At 41.3% G+C, this 20,153-nt stretch overlaps 1 protein-coding gene across 1 annotated transcript in view; it reads right to left on the bottom strand.

Moving 5' to 3' along the window:
* The window catches only part of BANK1 (B cell scaffold protein with ankyrin repeats 1), a 292,948-nt gene that overhangs the window by 252,218 nt on the left and 20,577 nt on the right, over positions 1 to 20,153 (bottom strand). Inside the window, exon 2 of the mRNA XM_061585556.1 lies at positions 2,133 to 2,531. Coding sequence (XP_061441540.1) covers positions 2,133 to 2,531 — 399 coding nt within the window. The remainder of the gene's footprint in view (positions 1 to 2,132; positions 2,532 to 20,153) is intronic.

The following is a 20,153-nucleotide window of genomic DNA, read 5'->3' on the forward strand; positions in this document are numbered from 1 at the left end:
AGTGTGCAGGGCATTCCCTCCCTTTGAATATTAGGCAGGCGCCATCTCTGCTATCTTTTCGGTGCCTTTTGAAGACTTTCCTCTTTCAAAAAGCCTTTTAATTTGAGACCTATCCCAGTCTGCATCTGTGTCAGAATTGTTTAATATGTTTTTTAATAATGTTTTTAACTCTTTTTTAAGGTTGTTTTTTAAAATGTTTTTAATGCTATTTTGTTTTAATGTATTTTAAGATCTGTTTTTATGATGTTTTAAAGTGTTTTAGTGCTTTGTTTGCTGCCCTGGGCTCCTGCTGGGAGGAAGGGCAGGATACAAATTAAATAAATAAATAAATAAATAAATAATTCACAGAAAGGGAGGAGAGGTAGGTGGAGCAGATGGGTGCCGCGGGCCCACACGGTCTGTAGGGGGGGCTGGAAGCTCCATCTCTGCTATCTGTGGCAGAGTCAGGAGTCGACCTTGCTGAGGATTGTGAAAGGCGAGCACTACCCCACACCCCAAGGAGGGCCCCTTCAGGGGGCCCTCTGGGACACAAGGGCCCTTGGCCAGGGCCCAAACTGGCCACCCTTTGGCACTGGCCCTGACACCAATTCTTGCCTAAAACATATTTTAACTTTATAAGTACATTCTAAAAATGGAATTTAAAAGCTGACAAAACTACAGAGGAATGGAAAGGTCTTTGTGAGTTAAAGAATGTGGTAAGTAGCAGTCAAAGTTTCTTTTTCTTTCAACAAGCCTTTTAAGTAGAGAACTTATCCCAGTATCTGTGTGTTGGAATTGCTTTTTAAGATTTTTTAAAAAAAATATAAATATGTTTTAAATATGTTTTATTCTTAAGATGTTTTTAGAGTTTTGTCCCTGGTTTGCCATCTTGGGCTCCTTCTGGGAGGAAGAATGAGATAGAAATTTTAAAATAAATAACAAGTTAAGGGCTTAGCTAAATCCTATATACTGGGTTGGTGAAACTTTTTCAGCCTGCAGACCACAGACATGTCTCTTACCTTTGTACTGTAGTATACATTCTAACCATGCAAATGTCAGAGGTTACACTGCTGCTTCCTCAATCCAGGTAAGCAAGAGGCATTGTCCCAGTTCAGAGACACATTCCAGCCATGCAAAAACACTCAGAGCGCATGGAGCACTGAGAATTATTTAAGCTCCTTTTATGACTGAATCACATGAAGGGGGCATCATGAGATAACTGGGTGGGGGGAACATACTTCCCCCCAGACATAGCACAACCACACCATTGTTAACAGCACAGATTCACTCCCAGTGATCACAAGGTTCATGCATGAAGGAGGCTCTAGTCTTGTTTCCTTGGAAAAACTGATATAGGGATCACTGGAATGGCACCTATGGGTCCAATGGTTACCTCCATGTCTTTCCCTGGCACTCATGAAGCCTCCAAGCCCCCCACTCACTGCACCCTTGGTCATGAGGTGGTGAGAGCGCTTACCTTTTTCTCCCTTGAAATTGCATAGAATTGAAGTAGGAAGTTGGAAGAGAGACCCACTTTCCCACTTCCTATTTCAACTCTAAATTGTAAAGGTCCAGATAAATTCTACTGGATGCAACTTTTACTGAGATCTCTTTGAAAAGCAAAATGTATGCTTTTCTCTCTTGGGAAGGGTGATGATCTGAGGGAGGGGAGAGAGAAGTGACCAGAGGGGGTGACACCTATCCCACTCACTCAAAAATCCAAATGTGCCCACAAACTTCAAAAGGTTGGTGACACTTGCTTTGGGAATTCTCAGTTGTTTTCATTTTTTAATTTCTTATACAAGAGTATGTGCGTATATACATGCATTTCATTTTTTTAAATTTCCAATAAAAATTCCTTCAGTTCACTTATGTCCTCCCCTGTCCCTTCACATAATTGTAATATATGTAAATCACATCAAAGTTGCTTTTCCTATGGGTTGAATTTCAAAACCATTGCAGCCAATTGGGACAGATATTTTACCATAAGACACAAAAAATCTTCATTAGGCTTAAACTGTTTATTGAGGGAACTGCTCAGCTTCAGAATATTTTAAAACTCTCCTTTTAAATCATGGAAACACGTCTACCTGATTTCCCCTATCCCTGAAATATATATATATATATATATATATTAAAGAAAAGAATGTTACCTTGTTGAATAATGTCAGAAATCACGGTGAGATAGACTTCTGGTTCTTGATCGGTGGTAATCAGCTGATAGTTTGGATCTATATTCAACATGTGAGAGATAATGTCTGAATTCTCAGTCCCACAAAGCAAAATAACCACCCTTTCAGGAGGCTGAAGGATCTTGTCTAGAAAATGTCTTTTCTTTCGATTCAGACAGTGTACAAGTCCACTTGATAATATCAGCAGTTTACATCTGTAAGAGCACAGAGATTGCAATTCCAGGTGGTGAATGGATGCAGCTCCTAGGTTGTAAAGCAAGATTCTGTCTTCTATTATAATGTGCTTGAAAACTGATTTTAAATACTGTGCCCATTCCTCTGCGTCTTCTTCATAGATAACAAGAATGCCCTGTGTATTTTCTGAAGGAAAAAAAAAAGATTTACACATACATGCATTTTATATCAGTGGCTAACAATTGCAAATGTAATTAATGACTGGTTCACACATGCCCAGTGCATTCCATCTGTGAAAAAATTAGCATGAAACTCACATGAAAAATTGTCATGTTTGGATCGAATCTGATATAATCATCCACAACAATGATCTTTAGAAAATACCAGCAGGCCCAAGATATTCTGCTGCCTGAGGTGAAGGACAAGATCGTGCCCCCTCCATTCCATATACAGAAGTTGAGCAGACAGGCAGCTGAATCTTACTTCAACTCTGGCAACAGGACAGTGTCCTCTGCTGTACTTGGGGACAGTGGACTACTTAGAGGGCACAGAGCAGGCCGTGTGGCACATGCTAGGCTCTCTTCTAACACCTTGCTACTGCTCCCTGCCCCTGCAACATCTGCTGCCTGAGGCAGCTGCCACATTCTGCCTAATGTTAAGGCTGGCCCTGATCCAGCTAATGCACATATTTCTTTGGAATGGGAATATTGCTTTTTGGAGGGGCACATACTGACCCCTGAGACCATGCTGAAGTTATTATACCAATGGCTAAATTATCTGTCTTTCTATAGTGAACATAAGGACAGCTTCCTATGTGTAGAGCAGTGAAATGCACACACAATGGGGATTGCATATGACCACTTTAGTATGCACTGGGACTTTAGTAACCCACCAGGTGCAAAGGGTTGTGAAAATAAGTCATGAATAATATAAAATAAGCAGGGAGGGGGCATTTCAGCCTAGTTTAGATGTGACTAAAATTCAGCAAAACCCTCCTGAGAAATGTTGGTATTCTTTTCAACTATCTAGTCAAGCATGTTTTCAAATTCTTCAGAGGTTGCCAGTTCATTTCCAGTCCCAATTCAAAGTGGTTGAGCTTGTGTTTAAAGCCCTAAACAACTTGGGCCCCAAATTAGCATGTATGCATCTGAAAGACCATCTCTTTGCCTACAGACCCTGTCAGGTGTTAAGATCAGTAGAAGGGGCCCTTTTGGCAGCTTCCCCAACCTCAGAAGTTTGGGGTGGGGGTGGGAGAAGGCATTCTCTGTGGCATCTCCTAAATTGTGGAATTCGCTCCTTACAGAGGTGAATCTGGCATCTTCTCTGTACAGCTTTCATTGTATGCTGAAGACTCGCCTTTTCAGCCTGGCGAGAATCTCCTAGAGACGCTTTGAATTTCACCTAAGATAGCACTTTGATGATACATTTGGATAAAACTGCTGGACATAGGTGAAGGTGATAGCTCCAGAAAAAAATGGGATCTCCTACACCTGCCTATTAAGAAAAGGCCTTGTGTTTGTTGGTGGGAAATGGCTCTCACAGAACAGTTTCACACTAAGAGGCTGAAATAATTGATCAAATTCACATTGTTCTCTTTTGGAACAGCCCAGTACTGAACTGTACACTGTCAGCCTGTTTTGAAGCCCATGGACTTGGCAGTTTCCCACTGAAATGTCCATATAAGCCCGCATGGTTTTCCCATGTGCAGCTTTTGAAAATGTAACATGCAAAAATGGCCCTAACTAGCAATATCCCTTTTTCTACAAGAAGGCAGTCTTATAATCCTACACGTACACACATACACAAAACTCCCCTTTGTTTTGTTTTTAGGTATTATTCCCCAGAACTCATTTTTTGCCATTTGATGTGGAAGCATAGGGCCAAATTGACTAGAAAGTGGAGTTGTGCTAACATTATTATACAGCCACAAGAGTGGCTGTTTAGTTATCTGTTTTTTGCCACTATTCTCTTTGCCCCTTCCTTGCACAGCCCAGCACTACATCTGGATGATACAAGGCTCCCCTGGTAGGGTGACACAGCTCATTTATTTTTATTTATTCCACAAAATGAACAGCAAAATGCAATGATCGAATCAATATATCACCAGCAATTAAAATCAATAATATATAGTAAATACAAGCAATGAATGAAAAATTGATAACAGTTTAAATCCTAGAGCCCTGGGACTCAGTTGTTTGATGACACAAAAAGTGTTTTCATTGCCTTTCTAAAAAGGCTGAGAGCACATATCTGGCATATATCCTTTTTGACAGAAATTCCACAACCAACCGGGCCAAGTTCAAGGTTCTTGTTCTGGTGTATAAAGCCCTATACAGCTTGGGACCAGGATACCTGAAAGACCGTCTTACCCTTTATATACCCAGTCGCTCACTGCGTTTTGCAGGTGAGGGCCTCCTGCAGATACCATCTTATCAGGAGGTTTGTTCTGTACAATATAGGAAATGGACCTTTAGTGTAGCATTGTGACACTGGGCTTTATTTGTTTAAATTAAAGATGTATTTTGCTTATTTGCTGCTTAAAGTAAAAAGTGCTGGGCCTGTTTAGAAAAATAGCACAGTAAATTGACAGTTAGTTTGCTTGTGAGTTAATCTGCTGACAAGTTAATTTACTTGTGTGTGTGTGTAAAGAGAAATGCTAATTTGCTGACATGCATTATCATTGTTTGTTTAAAGCTGTGTTTGCAAAATAGCTATAGCTGGGAAAATCAGTAGTTGTTGCAAACTGTACTGTTTGTACTGTATTGTACTGTAGAAAAGTATCAAACTATGTTGCAGAAATACAAGGCTAAAATGAACATAACAAGATAACAAGTGTGAAAAACAATCTCCTAATATGGTTACCAGGAGGAAATGGGTATGGACTAATGATGTAGTTATGATGTAGTTATTATGATATTGATGCATGCATAATTAGTAAAACAAAGCTTATAAAAAGGCCAGCACTGCAGTGTTTTGCCAGAACTGGCTTGGCCCTTCTCCACGTGCACGTGTTAACAATAAATATACTCCATCCTCCATCTTGTTTCGTTCGTTTCTGAGACTCTATTGGGTGAGTATTGGGAGTGGATCCAAGCTACTAGCACCCCCAAAAGGGGCTAGGGCGTTTTGTTTGTTACAGCGGCACCTGTGGAATTCCCTCCCCTTAAATATTAGGCAGGAGCCATCTCTGCTATCTTTTCGGCGCCTTTTGAAGACTTTCCTCTTCCAACAAGACTTTTAAGTTGAGACCCATCCCAGTCTGCATCTGTGTTAGAATTGCTTTTAATATGTCTTTTAATGTCTTTTACCCTTTTTAAAAAAGATGTTTTTAAAGTTTTTTTAATGTTTTTAATGTTTTGTTTAAATGTATTTTAGGGTTTTTTACGATGTTTTAAAGTGTTTTTGGTGTTTCTGCTTGCTGCCCTGGGCTCCTGCTGGAAGGAAGGGCGGGGTATAAATAAAATAATAAATAAATAATAAATAAATAACTAGCCAAGGGCTAGCAAATATGGTGACCTCCAGATGTTGTGGACCACAACTCTCATCAGCCCCACCTAGGGATGGGAGAGAAATTCAGTTCAGTTCACATTTAAGGGCACAATCCAACTCATATTTATGCCGAGCTGAGGGGATTTGGATATGGCAGACCCCTCCAGCTGAACCAGCAGCCCAGCATGGTGGAAGGGATGCTGGCATAAGCTGGTGTAAGTCACAAAAAGGGGCATTCCATGGTGTGTCAGAGGAGGGGAACTTATGCAATATCCAACTACTATTTGTAGCACTCCTACGGATCCCAATCTGGGCCCCCAAAAAAGAGGTTTCCAGTCTGTGTATGCAGTTCCTGGCTGAGCCTGTGTTCTGTTGGCCAGAGGCCCCCAAATGGCAATTGGATGCCACAGACCTTCCCGCTGGCCCCTCCTCTGCTGGAATCCCTTTGGCCAGCTTCCCATGAGTTGGATTGCTCTGTAAAGCTGAATCTATCAAATTCACACTTCCTGAAACAATATGAGCTGAAAGACAACCATTCTTCAAAAGTCATACTTATCTGAATTTTGTAATGCATCTCTCCAACCAATGTTTACAAAAATGCATGTATTAGAGGAGAGATAAATATATTAGTGAACATAACATAAAATGCATTATACTAGGAGAGATTGCTTAAAGAAATGTGTAAACTGATAAAAATTAAATACAAAATGTGTGTGTGAGGAGAAATTCGCACTAAAATGCTGAAGAATTTTCATGAGTTTTTTTCTTTAAAAAATTCTGCAATTTGCTACAGAAATGTGGAGAACCAAATTTAAGATTGGAAAAAATTAGAAACTGAGAGAGTTGGAATTGACAGATCCTTCCATCCCAAGCTCAGCCAGCACAGCTCATGGAGATGGGGTGGAATCTATGGTCCAAAACATTTGGAAGGCACCTTGTTGGCTACTCCTGAATTAGCCTTACCTCAGAAATAGTATCCAATTTCACATTCACAACATACATTTATTCCACTGTTATTCCACTTTAAGCATTGTGGCTTCCCCCAAAGAATCCTGGGAAGTGTAGTTTGTGAAGGGTGCTAATACTTGTTAGGAGACTCCTATTCTCCTCACAGAGCTATAATTCCCTGTGTTGTATAACAGTCAGTCCCTCTTCCGTGGGAATTGCAGAGCTGTGAGGGGAATAGGGGTCTCCTAACAACTCTGAGCACCCTTCACAAAGTATACTTCTGAGGATGCTTTGGGGGAAGCCATGACTGTTTAAAGCAGAATAATAGTGGAATGAAAGATGGATGAAAGATTTGTCTTTAAATGTGAACTGAGTTGAATTTCTCCCCAATCTGTATATTAGCCTGAGGAGATTCTTAAGCTGAATTGCTACAGGTGGATGGATCTCCTCCCTAACATAAAACAGTTAGATTTTCACAATAAATTGATACAGGATAAATGATACAGGCAAGAGTTAATCCTGGGTTTCTTCGCTGGACTGTTTTTTCTTTGGGATAGTTTGTGCTCATTTGTATAGGTTTGCAAAGCATACAAAAATGTTTACAAAAATATCTCATATTAAATTAAAGCAGACAGGCTTTGCATTTATTTATTTATTTGGAGAGCCTGGCTGCATCGTGTAAAGGTAAAATGCTAAGGAATGCACTTATGCATTTATATATATGCCCCTATACATTTATATGCAGTTAAACATATATATGCTTAAAATGCACAGTCCTTCTCTGGACTTTTTTTTCTTGGGATATTTTATGTTCCATATAAAAATGTGTTTTAAAACATTTCAAATTAAAGCAGACAGGCTCCCATTTATTTATTTCTGGGAGCTTGGCTGCATTGTGGGGCCGTAAAATGAAGAGACATATGAAGGATCATCGTACCTGTGAAAAAACTACAGTAGAGAATAAAATCCTATTAGTTGCACAAGGTCTATTGATCATTAACAATGTGTTGCAAGGCACAATATGACACAACAATGAATATAGGCAGTCCAATTGCTCCAGGCTTATTTCTGCAGGAAAGTATAATAGGAAAATGCTTCAACAGCAATTGTCACACAGTACCGCAGCTGGAGACAGGAAAGAAAAGCAGGCAAAGCCATGTTTCATAAGGGTTTTTTTTAAATGGCATGAAATGCATACTGCTCTTGGCGATAATAGTGTCATTTTACTGGGAGGGAGGGGATTTTACTGATTTTCACGTAGCTGTTTCAGATTCATACCACATTATTAATGGTGACTGTAATGTAGCCAAACTGAATTTGAGAGGTTACCCTACCTCCAGTTTTAGGTTTATCTCCAGAAAGAAATCATGATCTGAATGCCAGCAATTTATTTCACTTAATATTAAATAATGATTTTGCTGACATTATTCTCAGCGGCTCAGAGCTTAATCATATAGCCTGAATCCTGAAAATATTTCAGCATACATTTGAGTGACATACTGCAGCACTGGAATGCTAAGCAATGATAAATCAACTTACTGTCCTTAATCCACCCTCAGCCCACTCTCAACAGATATAGGGTCTAAATGCTAGTTGTAAGACTAACTTGTTCAGGAGCAGGGAAACTTTTCAGCCTAAGGACTGCATTCTCTTATAAGTAACCTTCCAGAGGCCACATGTCAGTGGTGGACAGGGCCACCGGCAAAAGTGGGTGGAGCATCATCTATGGCTGTGAACACACTAATCACCAGAGCAAAGAGTTTCCATTTGGCATACCTGGAAGGGAATGGGTTGATCGGCCGATCAGTTGCAAAATCTCTTTGAAGCTGGATTTAAACAAAAAAACACACTCAAGCTGCTCTCAGCAGGTTTTATAGTAAAAAGGGTTGGGGTTTGACTAGCATCATGTGCCCCTATTTTCAGAAGGGAGAGGTGGAAACACAGAACAGTGAGTGTGTTTCTACCCTATATGAAGCTGTTGGGAGCAGTCATTAGGAGTTTGGGGGCAAAGTGTCATCAGTATGCTGATGATATGCAACTCTATTTTCTCCATATCATCTGAGTGAGGAGTATCATCTGAGTATGGTCTGGAATGTTGTCTGGTCACAATTGAATGAGGACTAATCGACCGAGCTTGGACTCTGGGAAGACAGAGGCAATGTAGGTGGGTTGTTCTAGTGTCCTGGAGATTGGCCGTTTGTTTGTTCTGAATGGGGTTACTCTTCCTCTGAAAGAACAGGTGCATAGGGAGTCTCCTGGTTCCATCTTTGTCATTTGAGGCTCAGAAACCCTCAGCTGTGCACCAACTATAGCCATTCTTGGACAGGAATAGGCTGGTTGCAGTGATTCATGCATTGGTAACCTCAAAACTTGATTATTGCAATGCACTCTATGTGGGGCTACCTTGTGCCTGGTCTGGAAGCTCCAGCTGGTGCAGAATGGTGTGGCTAGACTATTGATGGGGACAGACTGCTGTCAGCACACAACTGCAGTGCTTAAAAGCTTGCACTGACTGCCCATATGTTACCGGGCCAGGTTCAAGGTTCTTGTATTAATTTACAAGGCCTTTAACAACTTGAGTCCAGGATATCTTAAAGATCACCTCATCCCTTATATCCCAGCCTGATCACTGAGGTCTTTGATGGAGTCTCTGATGGTGGTCCCCCATGGCTCAGATGCATGGCTTGTAACAACTAGAAGCCATTCATTTAGTGTAGTGGGTCCAAGCCTGTAGAACTCCCTTCCAACTAAATGAGATAGGCACATTCCTTACTGAACTTCAGGTGCCTCACTTAAGACTTTCTTGTTCCAGCAGGTATTTTAAGTGTTTGGTTTTACGATGATTTTATTGTCGTTTGGCTTATTTTTATGTACACTGCTTACAAATGCAAATGTTCAAGCAGTATATATACATATATGTATTTAATAAATAAATAAATAATTCTGTGTCATCCCATTGGTCCATCTAGCTCAGTATTGTCTGCACGACTGGTAGCAGCTTTCCTGTGCTTCAGGCACGAGTTTCTCCAGCCCCACCTGGAGAAGCTGTATATTGAACCTAGGACCTTCTACCAATGCTTGCAGTAGAGGAGAGAGGCAAAGGAGGGTCAGCACCCTGAAGTTTTGTGGTGGACCCTTAACTACTGTTGTTTTGAAGGCTACAGTGGATCTTGACTAGGGTTGCCATATTCCAGTTCCACAAATCCGGGCAGGTGAATTTGCATATATTATTTGCATATTAAGCAAATATTTGCATATTAATATTTGGATTGTCCAGTTGTTTTGTTTTTGTGCCTAGGAATTACCACCAAAAACTGGGGAAAGATGTGAGAAATCTTTTTTTTTAAGCAACATTTTCAGCCTTAAATGCCTAGACTCTAGTTTCCAACATTATGGAGTATTTATTGATTGATTAAGAGAATTTATATCCTGCCCTTTTGCTGTTAAAAACAGAGCTCAGCACAGCTTACAAATATAATAAAAACAATAAAAATACACAATCAATATAAAAACATAATAAAAACACAAAGTAGCAACAAACATAAAGTAAGTCAGGGCAGCAGCACGGTTAACCATAACATATACAATATATTTCAGAGATGTGGTGGGTGGAGAAAAACAAGCCAAAATGTTAGGAAAAGGAGTCTTTCACACCACATGTTCAGTTCTAAATACTGTTGCAGCAAGTTTTACAAGTTCCTCCAGTATTCCACTGGTGCAGGCACTCAGACATTCAAAGTATCTGTATGTTTCTTAGGTTTTATAAAAGCAAAGCTTTGCTTAACTCAAAATTTCTCAACCACATGTACACAGGTTCCACCTCCATACTCAAAATGAAACTGGGCCTGGAAGTGTGCAACAACCCCACACATACCTTGCTAATTAGATTACCAATGCCAGGATGTCTGTCTTATCGACTACTCTTCTGCTCCCCCCCCCCACACACACACACCGGGCATCATGAAAGACCCAGTCCTGGGCTCAGAAAGAAAATAAATATCTGGTCCTCTTCAAAGTATTGATAAGCCTCTTGTTTTAATTGAAATAATAATTATAAATTCTTGTTCTTATCACTAATGGGAGTTAATTATCTTGCATATGCTGCTGTTGCTTCTATGGCTGTAACGGAGTGAGGTTAAAGATAAGTAAAATGCAAATAGGAAAAAAAAACACAGAAGGCAGTAACACTTTCCTAAATGTAATACCATACCAACCACAACAAGATTCCTATGAGTAAGGCAAAAAACTAAGCATCTCACAACCAGTCAGGATTCCTAACCAAAAACCAAAAATATGATAAATGAAGAAATATGTATATAATCATGACTATCAAATATATTTATTATTTACACAAACTGTAAAGATATTTATAGTGCAATCCTAAGTTTATTGATTCAGAAGCAAGTCCCAGCGTATTCAGTGGGGCTTACTCAAACAGGGACAGAACTGCAACCTCAAGTGATAAGCAACTTCATTCACACAACCCAAAATTCCGAATCATGCCACTTTACGCTGTTTTGCAACTGTTTATACTTGTTTTATGGTCATTGGATTTTAAATGGCTTTATTTCTTGTTGTGAGCTGCCTTGGTTTCCAACCCTACCTCACAGGGGTGTTGGAAAGACTCCATACACGCACACGCACACACAGCAGATGTATAAATACATACAGCCCATATAATAGTTTAATAATAATAATAAATTTTATTTGTTAGTCGCCCATCTGTCCGAATTAACAGACACTCTGGGCGACGTACAACAATATAAAATACAATAAAAACACATACAATCAACAGTCACAATATTAACATCAATTTATCTAAGACCATGCCTTCAATAATACAATATAAAAACCTAACCCACCCCAGAAATCCCATAGGCCTGCCTGAATAGCCAGGTCTTTAAGGCTCGCCGAAAAACCATCAGGGAGGAGGCATGTCGGAGGTCAAATGGAAGCAAGTTCCAGAGGGTGGGGGCCACGATCAAAAAAGCCCTCTCTCTGGTCCGCACCAGCCTATCTGTTTTCATCGGTGGGACCGAGAGAAGGTCTTGTGAGGCTGATCTTGTTTGGCGGCATATTTGGTGATACTGGAGGCATTCCTTCAGATAAACTGGGCCGAAACCATATAGGGTTTTAAAGGTTAGTACCAACACCTTGAATTGGGCCCGGTACACAACTGGCAACCAGTGTAGTTCCATCAACACTGGGGTGACATGGTCCCGGCGACGGCTCTGCTTTATTAAGCGTGCCGCCGCATTCTGTACCAGCTGCAGTTTCCGGACCATCTTCAAGGGTAACCCCACATAGAGCGCATTACAATAGTCTAATCGAGAGGAGACCAGGGCATGTATCACTCGTGGGAGCAGATGTAAAGGAAGGTAGGGTCGCAGCCTCTGTACCAGATGAAGTTGGTACCAAGCTGCCCAGCTCACTGCCGAAACCTGAGCCTCCATAGACAGCTGGGAGTCCAAAATGACCCCTAGGCTGCGGACTTGGTCCTTCAGGGGTAATCTCACCCCATTAAGCACCAAGTCTAAATTTCCCAACCTTCTCTTATCCCCCACTAGCAACACCTCGGTCTTGTCGGGATTCAGCTTCAGCCTGTTCTCTCCCATCCATCCACTTACGGACTCCAGGCAATTGGACAAGGTATCCACAGCCAATTCTGGTGAAGATTTAAATGAGAGATAGAGCTGCGTGTCATCCGCATAATGGTGACACTGCAGCCCAAAACTCCTGATGATGGCTCCCAGCGGTTTCATATAAATGTTGAATAGCATGGGGGAGAGGATAGAACCCTGTGGCACACCACAGTTGAGTGGCCAAGGGTCTGAAACCTCATCCCCCAACGCTACCCGTTGGTATCTGCCGGAGAGATAGGAACGGAACCACTGTAGAACAGTGCCTCCTATTCCCAATCCCTCCAGGCGATTTAAAAGGATACTGTGGTCAACGGTATCAACAGCCGCTGAGAGATCCAGGAGGATGAGGAATTTGTGTTCTCCCCTATCCAACACCCTCCTCATATCATCCACCAGAGCGACCGAGGCTGTTTCAGTACCATGTCCAGTCTTGAAGCCCGATTGGTAAGGATCTAAATAATCTGCTTCCTCCAAACCAGTTGGTCATTGCAGAAAAATCAGTGTTAGTTTTTTAAAAATCAGTATTACTTTCCTACAGAATAAAAACTGTAATACCTAAGTAAGCCCTGCCTACTTGCTTTAAAATTGGACTGGAGACAGAAAGAGTTAGAACACAAACATAATTCTTTTTTACATTCACTCCAAAGTCCCATTGATTTTCAGCACATTCATAACCATGTCTACTCAAAGTAAGTCCTATTGAATTAAATGGGATTTACTTTGGGCATATGGGATTAGCATTGCTTTTACAAAAAGCAAGTATTGGGAAGGTTTTCAAAACACTGCCCAAGCTCTTGACTCCTGCACACAAGAGGAAAAAAAACTGAAATGTATATACTTACCCAATTTATGAGATTTTCAGATAAACGGGAGGGGGGGTGAAACCACCATTTTGTTTTCTAGACACTGCCTCAGGTCAATGAAACTGAAACACAATCCCTGATTGGCTGCAATGCTGAACAGGCAGGGTTAAAGCTACAAAGTGCTATAGTACAGTACTGTTTAAAGAAAGATTTAACAGTCGAGGAGGGTGGCTGACGTTTTTATGTATATCTCAAGAACCGGACCACCTAGAAACTTACTTTTTTTTAAATTAAAGCTGAGAATCCGGGCCACGTAAGGGGCTAGCCGGGCATTGGGTGGCATGCATAGAATCCGGGTAAAACCCAGCTATCCGGGCAATATGGCAACTCTAATCTTGACCTGGCTAAAATTGGGGAGGGGGATAGACAATGGATTTCATTAATAGTTCCCTTACCTGACCCTCCATAGTTTGAGCACTGCCCTCTACATGGAAGATCTCACTGCTGTTGCAATGTGACAGACAACTCTCGCATCTCATGTATAACATGTCAGTTAAGGGGAATGTTACACCATTAAAGCTTAATAGAACCTATCACACTTTGACAAAATGAAGCTATGCTTCACCTGCTTTGTACTTGGAAGCCCAGTGGAGTAAAAATGTGTTCGTCCTGCAATGAGGAACAAGAGACAATTGTGTGCTGTTATCTGGAGCCAAATAGGATCTTTCTGACGAGGTAAACCATTCGCTAGGTTACTGGTGCGCAGCCACCCGTAAAGGCATAATATAACAGAACTACCAAAAGTGGCATCTAACCATTGCTCAGAAAGAAATATTGATTGTGTGGGGTTGAGAAAATACAGGAGCATTTTCTTTTGTGATGTATGTAGGGAATATAGGAGGGGAAAGGTGGGTGTTAGCATGGCCAATTCCATGTCACAAAAGGACCAGGGTAGCATTTTGGTGCAGAAGTCCAGGACTCCATTCAGTAAAATGAGCATCACACACATACACGCACCTCATGCAGCCAAAATGCTCTACTTCAATTTGACATAAGCGAAGTAATACACATTGCCATTGAAAAGAAGGGATTGTAAGACTATTCCCATCCATCTAAAATTACCCAACTGCACTCCTGACTGGAAGTAAAATGAACAAATCCTGCTAGCTCAGTGTTTCCCAAAGTTTATGTTCCCCACAGACCACTTGAAAATTGCTGTGGGTCTTGGTGGACCACTTCGTGATTTTTCCCTGTTGTAGCAATTGTAGTGCACTGTGCTAGATGCTGTGTGGTTTTTAGCTGTATTATTATTTCTTCTTTTATTTCTTTTATTATATTTTATCGTATTACAATTTACTTTCTATGGATTTCAAATTGTAATACAATAAAATATGAGAAATAAAAGAAGCAATAAAAATACAATTAAAATAAATATGAATATTTAATGCAGACATGCCCCAGACCACCTGAATGAAGCCTGCAGAGCACTGGTGGTCCACAGACCATAGTCTGGGAACCCCTGCTCTAGCTGCTTTTCAGAGACGGATCTTAACAACAAGTTTCCCTACTGATCTGGTTTCCTAAATAAAGAACCCCTGTGCTCTTCACTCGAAATTAAACAAGTAGGACCTGCAACAAAATATTACTGTGCATCTCTACAGCCCCTTTAGATAGGAACAGAGAGTTTGTAGCCTTCCAGGTGCTGTTGGACTAGATTCCCATCATCCCTGATCATTGGCTAAGCTGGCTGGGGCTGATGGGAGTTGGAGTCTGTGATGTTCCATACTTTTATGCAAGTTTAATGCATATTATATATGGTAAGTGGTTTATAGTAGAATGTTCACGGTAAGTCCTGAGTGTTGGAAGAGGGAATGAGTGAGTAGAATGCTGGGGTATGCTGGATGGTGATTGGCTGAGTGACTGAGAGCGAGAGGTTTATATTTGAGTGTGACTGTTTTGGCACTCAGGGATAGTTGGAAGAGTTGGGGTTGGATTGCTTGGGCTTGTTTAGTGGCAGAGGATGTAGGGTTAACGGTTTATTATTTTGGATTTAGATGGTGAAAGGGTGGTGAGAGAGTAGGTATATTTCAGGTGGGTAGGTCAGGAAAGATCTTAACCAGTTATGGAATAAACAGCAACTTGAGTGAAGGAACAAAAGACCTGTTTTGAAACTATATGCTTATGAACACAAAGTAATCTTGCTCATTTTAAAATACATCTGTTCTTAAATAAATATTGTTTTGTTTCACACATACACCTCATTATTTGGCTATGCTAAAGGTGGATTCAGATACATGGCATCTGGTGGCAGGGCATACCTGAAGGGGTGTTATATTAGCAGGTTATAGGGCAGCCTTTCCCAACCAGTGTGCCTCCAGATGCTGTTGGACCACAACTCCCATCAGCCTCAGCCAGCATTGCCAATGGTCAGGAAAGATAGGAATTGTGGTCCAACAACATCTGGAGGCACACTGGTTGGGAAAGGCTGTTATAGGGGCTCAACTCATAGCTGTGAACTTTAAAGAGAAAAATGTCACAGGGAAGTTGAAGCTTGCCTATTTAACTGAGCCATTATAGCAGTAGAGCTAACAGAATTTATTTATTTATATATATATATTTATTTATTTCCCACCCTTCCTCCTAGAAGGAGCCCAGGGCGGCAAACAAAAATACTGAAAGCATTCTAAAGCATCTTAAAAGCAAAAGACTTCAAAACATATTAAAACAAAGCAATTTTTAAAACATCTAAAAACTTTATTTCAACACAGTCTCTACTTAAGACGCTTATTGGAAGAGGACGGTCTTCAGTAGGTGCCGAAAACGTAACAGAGATAACAGAATCCCTAACAACATTGCTATATTGGGTGGAGTCGAAGAAGTAGTAAAACCCCGTGCGCGCCCCCGTTAAGAAGCAAAGTAGGTTGGTGAGGTGTGGGGGCACGACAGAGTCCAACAACATCTGGAAGGCCACAGGTTCCACATCCCTGCCCTAAGAAGAGCACTCCTGCTAAGGACTCTAGCCAGCCTGCAACAGGATTGGAAGTGGGGTTTCGGGAAGGGGTAAGGAGGGGGCAATGACACCAAAGACCTCTTTTTTTCCTTTCCCATCTGCCTAAGGCCTTCCCATGCCATGCTAAAATGTAGCAGGTGATGTGAAAGGCCTCCCTGCTCTACCACTATGCTATAGGTCCTTCTTCCATGTGCTAAGAGTCTATAAACTGAACTATGGATGCCTTTATAAGATTAAAAAAAAGAATTTCCCAACACAAGAGCACAGCAGTCTTGGCTGTAGAAAGCAGTGTTCTCCAGCCAGCACCTTGCTTGATTACCAAGAGCACTCTGAAGTTTTATAAGCAGCACTCTGAAGTTTTATAATCTTTATTTCCATTAGTGGCAAATTTCTTTGAAGCCATATGACATAGACCCCAAATCATTTCCCATTATCTGAGAGCACTGCTAAAGTGCTTTGAGCTATTCTACCCATACCTTAAATTGATTTTGGTTTCACTTTATGAATTTGCCATCTAACAGGCCACCATCCTAGAGATGCTAGAAGCATACATGTGTTTACTTTTTGGATAAATTTGGGTTCTGATTGATGAGGAGTAAATTTGCTTCCTTATAGTGTATAGTTCCTGGCTCTCTGCTAGCCAGATTACCCATTGATATGCTAGTTGAATAACTGACTGACTGGATTAGCGTTGCTCTTTTGCTGCTAGTCTGCTTGGAAAAGATGTAGATTGCTTCATTGATCTCCAAGCATCCAGTTGCTGTATACACATCAAGAAAAAGGGTGGTAGCCCAATGGTAGACATCTGCTTTGCATGCAGAAGGTTCCAGGTTCAATCCCTGGCATCTCCAGGAAGGTCTGGGAGAGGTCCCTATCTGAAACCCTACAGAGCTGCTGCCAGTCAGTATAGACAATACTGAGCTAGATGGACCAATGGTCTGACTCAGTATAAGACAGCTTCCTATGTTCCTGGATTCTTCTTCAGCTGCAGAGGCAAGACCTTCTATCCAAGTTGGATTAACATGAGTGAAATAATAAGAGGTGTGGAGACAACTGAAGTGCCAGCAGTGAAACATTTCACTGCAGGCACTTAATATCAAAAAGGTTGGAGAGCACCTTTTAAAGATGAGCCCTGGAGGAAACCCAGCAGCAGCTAGGCAACATGAGAGTGTTAATTTTCCAAATCATCAAAATGGGAATAGGGTACAACTTGGGAATGAGTGTAAAGGATGACATGCCGGCTGATCAAAGGGCCATAAGGGAAAATGAACACACAATAAACTAGGTGAGGGGAACCTTTGACCTTCCAGATGTTGCTGAACTACAACTCCCATCAGCCCCAGCAAGCATGGCTAATGGTCAGGGATTATGGGAGCTGAGGTTCAGCAACATCAGGAGGGTGAAAGTTTCTCCACACATACCATAGACATTAAGACTGGGACACAATGCTAGAAGTGTCTAAAGATTGTCAGAGTAATTGATGCTAAACAGAAACATTGATATGGTGGGCATGATGAAAACTTGGAATGGAACACAAAATATGATTATATCTGGATACATATTGGGGCTGGTAAAGCTCTATATAACCAACAACACTCTATTGGATTCTATGTCCAATAAACTAGATTATTTAAGAGGAAAAGATTCCACTACAGAACTGCTATGGGTGGTAATATCAGGCCTGAGGAAGAATTTAGTACTGAAACATACTATCAGACCACTGACCAAAACACTGAGGTCAATCTTGTGATGGAGAAAGAAATCAGGGAGACATTCCAAGGAGATAATGTAGTAATACCGGGTGATTTCTCTTAGTTTGATATTATCACCTTGGTGGAAAGCATTATTAAATATAAAATTGTCAGGAATATAGAAGAACTTTCAAGTCTTGCTGAGGAAGAATCAGCTTAGCTTCTGCAAGGGAAAGTTCTTCCTCATTAACCATTTTCAAGTTCATGTCAGTAAGCATGTGTCTAGGGGTTGTCTGGCATATTTTGCACAACTGGATTGCACATCTTATTGGGAAAGATGCTCACCAAAAGTTCTTATGCAAACTTAGCAATGAGTTAAGAAGGTGAGCAATTCTTACAGTAGAGAGAAGTCAGAAGTACCTAAAGGGCGTGTGTCTGGGCCAAATGCTTTTTAACTGGGAGGAAGGACGGGATATACATTTAATAAATAAATAAAGGGATGATGGATGAGTGGCCAGATTGGTGGATGGCACAACATTATTCAGGGAGATGAAAACCAAATCAGGCAGGAAAGAGTTCCAACAAAATATCTCCAACCCGGCCAAATGGTCAACAAAATGGCAAATGAAGTTCAGTGTCTGCAAGTATAAATGATGAGTGTTGGGGCAAAACAATTTTAACTTTGCGTACACTTATGAACTGGCAGTGACAAATCAGGAATCTTGGCATTGTGAGTGATAGCGCAAGGAAAATATCAACTCAGGTTCTGGCAGCTGTAAAAATGGTTAATTGCATGGTAAGGGGTATTAGGAAAGCTTTTTCCGCAACCTGCTTTCTGATTATACAGTCACAAGAGTGGCTGTATACTATAGCCAGCATGGATTTTTTGCATTCTGCAATGTTAAATGGAAAATACCCCCGCATGCCATTCTGATGCGTCCCATAAGCTCATTTCAAAACCGAACCTTACAAAACTTATAGTCCTGAACTCAGAAACGCTTGCTTAACAACCCTCTAAATTTTCATGGCGATATACAAAACAGAGAGAATCGAGAGTTCAAAGTGTAAAAAGAGAGAGAGAGAAACCAGACCCCTTTTGGACTTTTTCTGTCAGAGTTCTCATAATCTGTTGAAATTAATTAAAAATCAGCCATGTTAACTGAGTACCTGTAATTCTATTACTGACCTTGCCCCATACCCTTACCTTCATCTTCTGCAATTTAAAAGTTTAAAAAATGCCTGGCTGAGTTTTAATTAATTTAGGAAATTTTACCTTGAAGTCAATGATAATGTTGGTCATGCTCAGTAGTCTGTGAAGGGTATTGAGAGGAGACTCCTATTATTCTGACAAAGCTCCAGTGGCCAGAGTGGTTTAACAGTCAGCTGCTCTGACTGATGTTCTGTGAGGGGAACAGGACATCTCTTGGCAACTCTCAGGACCTTTCACTAACTACACTTCCCAGAATTCTTTGGAAGAAGCCATGACTATGTAAGGTGAAATAAAAGTCTGGTGTGGATGTGGCCAGGGAGAGCTTTAGTTTAAATATGGGTGGGAGGATACATGTGCCTGCTGTAGAATAAAAAGGTGGGAGAAATGCTGAAAAACAATGATACTATTCACAATGTTTTCCTTTTGGAAAGGAAAAAGGCTTCCTCTCTGCCCAGTGCCCACCCAATCTCCTTCCCCTCCCCTCTCTGCCCCTCCCCCAGGTCAATTTCACCTATCCTAAACATGATTGCACAGAAATAAATCCCACTGAACTCAAAAAGTATGCAAATGATCATACCCACCCTCCCTTCTCCTCTATCCTATACCCTCCCTCTTGCCCCTTCCCTCACTTCTATCCCTTCCTTTGCCCCTCCCTCCCCATCCCCATTCCCTTCTAATCCCCTCCTTCCCCCTCCCCTTCCATTCCCCTCTCCTCCCCTCCTCCCCCATGGTCAGTTTTACCTATCGTAACCATGATTACATGGGAGTAAATCCCTTTGAACTCAATAAGCATGCAAATGATCAGACCTGCCTTTTCCCTCCTTCCCCTCCCCTCTTTCTTCTTCTTCCTCCCCTGCCCACTCTAGCCCACCCATCCTCCCCCCTGGTCAGTTTTACCTATCCTAAGCATGATTGCATGGGAGTAATTCCCACTGAACTCAATAAACATGCATGTGATCAAACCTGTCCTTCTCCTCCCCTCTCCCTCCTGCCTGCTCCCCTCCCCCTCCTCCCC

This window comes from Rhineura floridana, chromosome 9, assembly GCF_030035675.1.
Source record: "Rhineura floridana isolate rRhiFlo1 chromosome 9, rRhiFlo1.hap2, whole genome shotgun sequence".
Classification (NCBI taxonomy): Eukaryota; Metazoa; Chordata; class Lepidosauria; order Squamata; family Rhineuridae; genus Rhineura; species Rhineura floridana.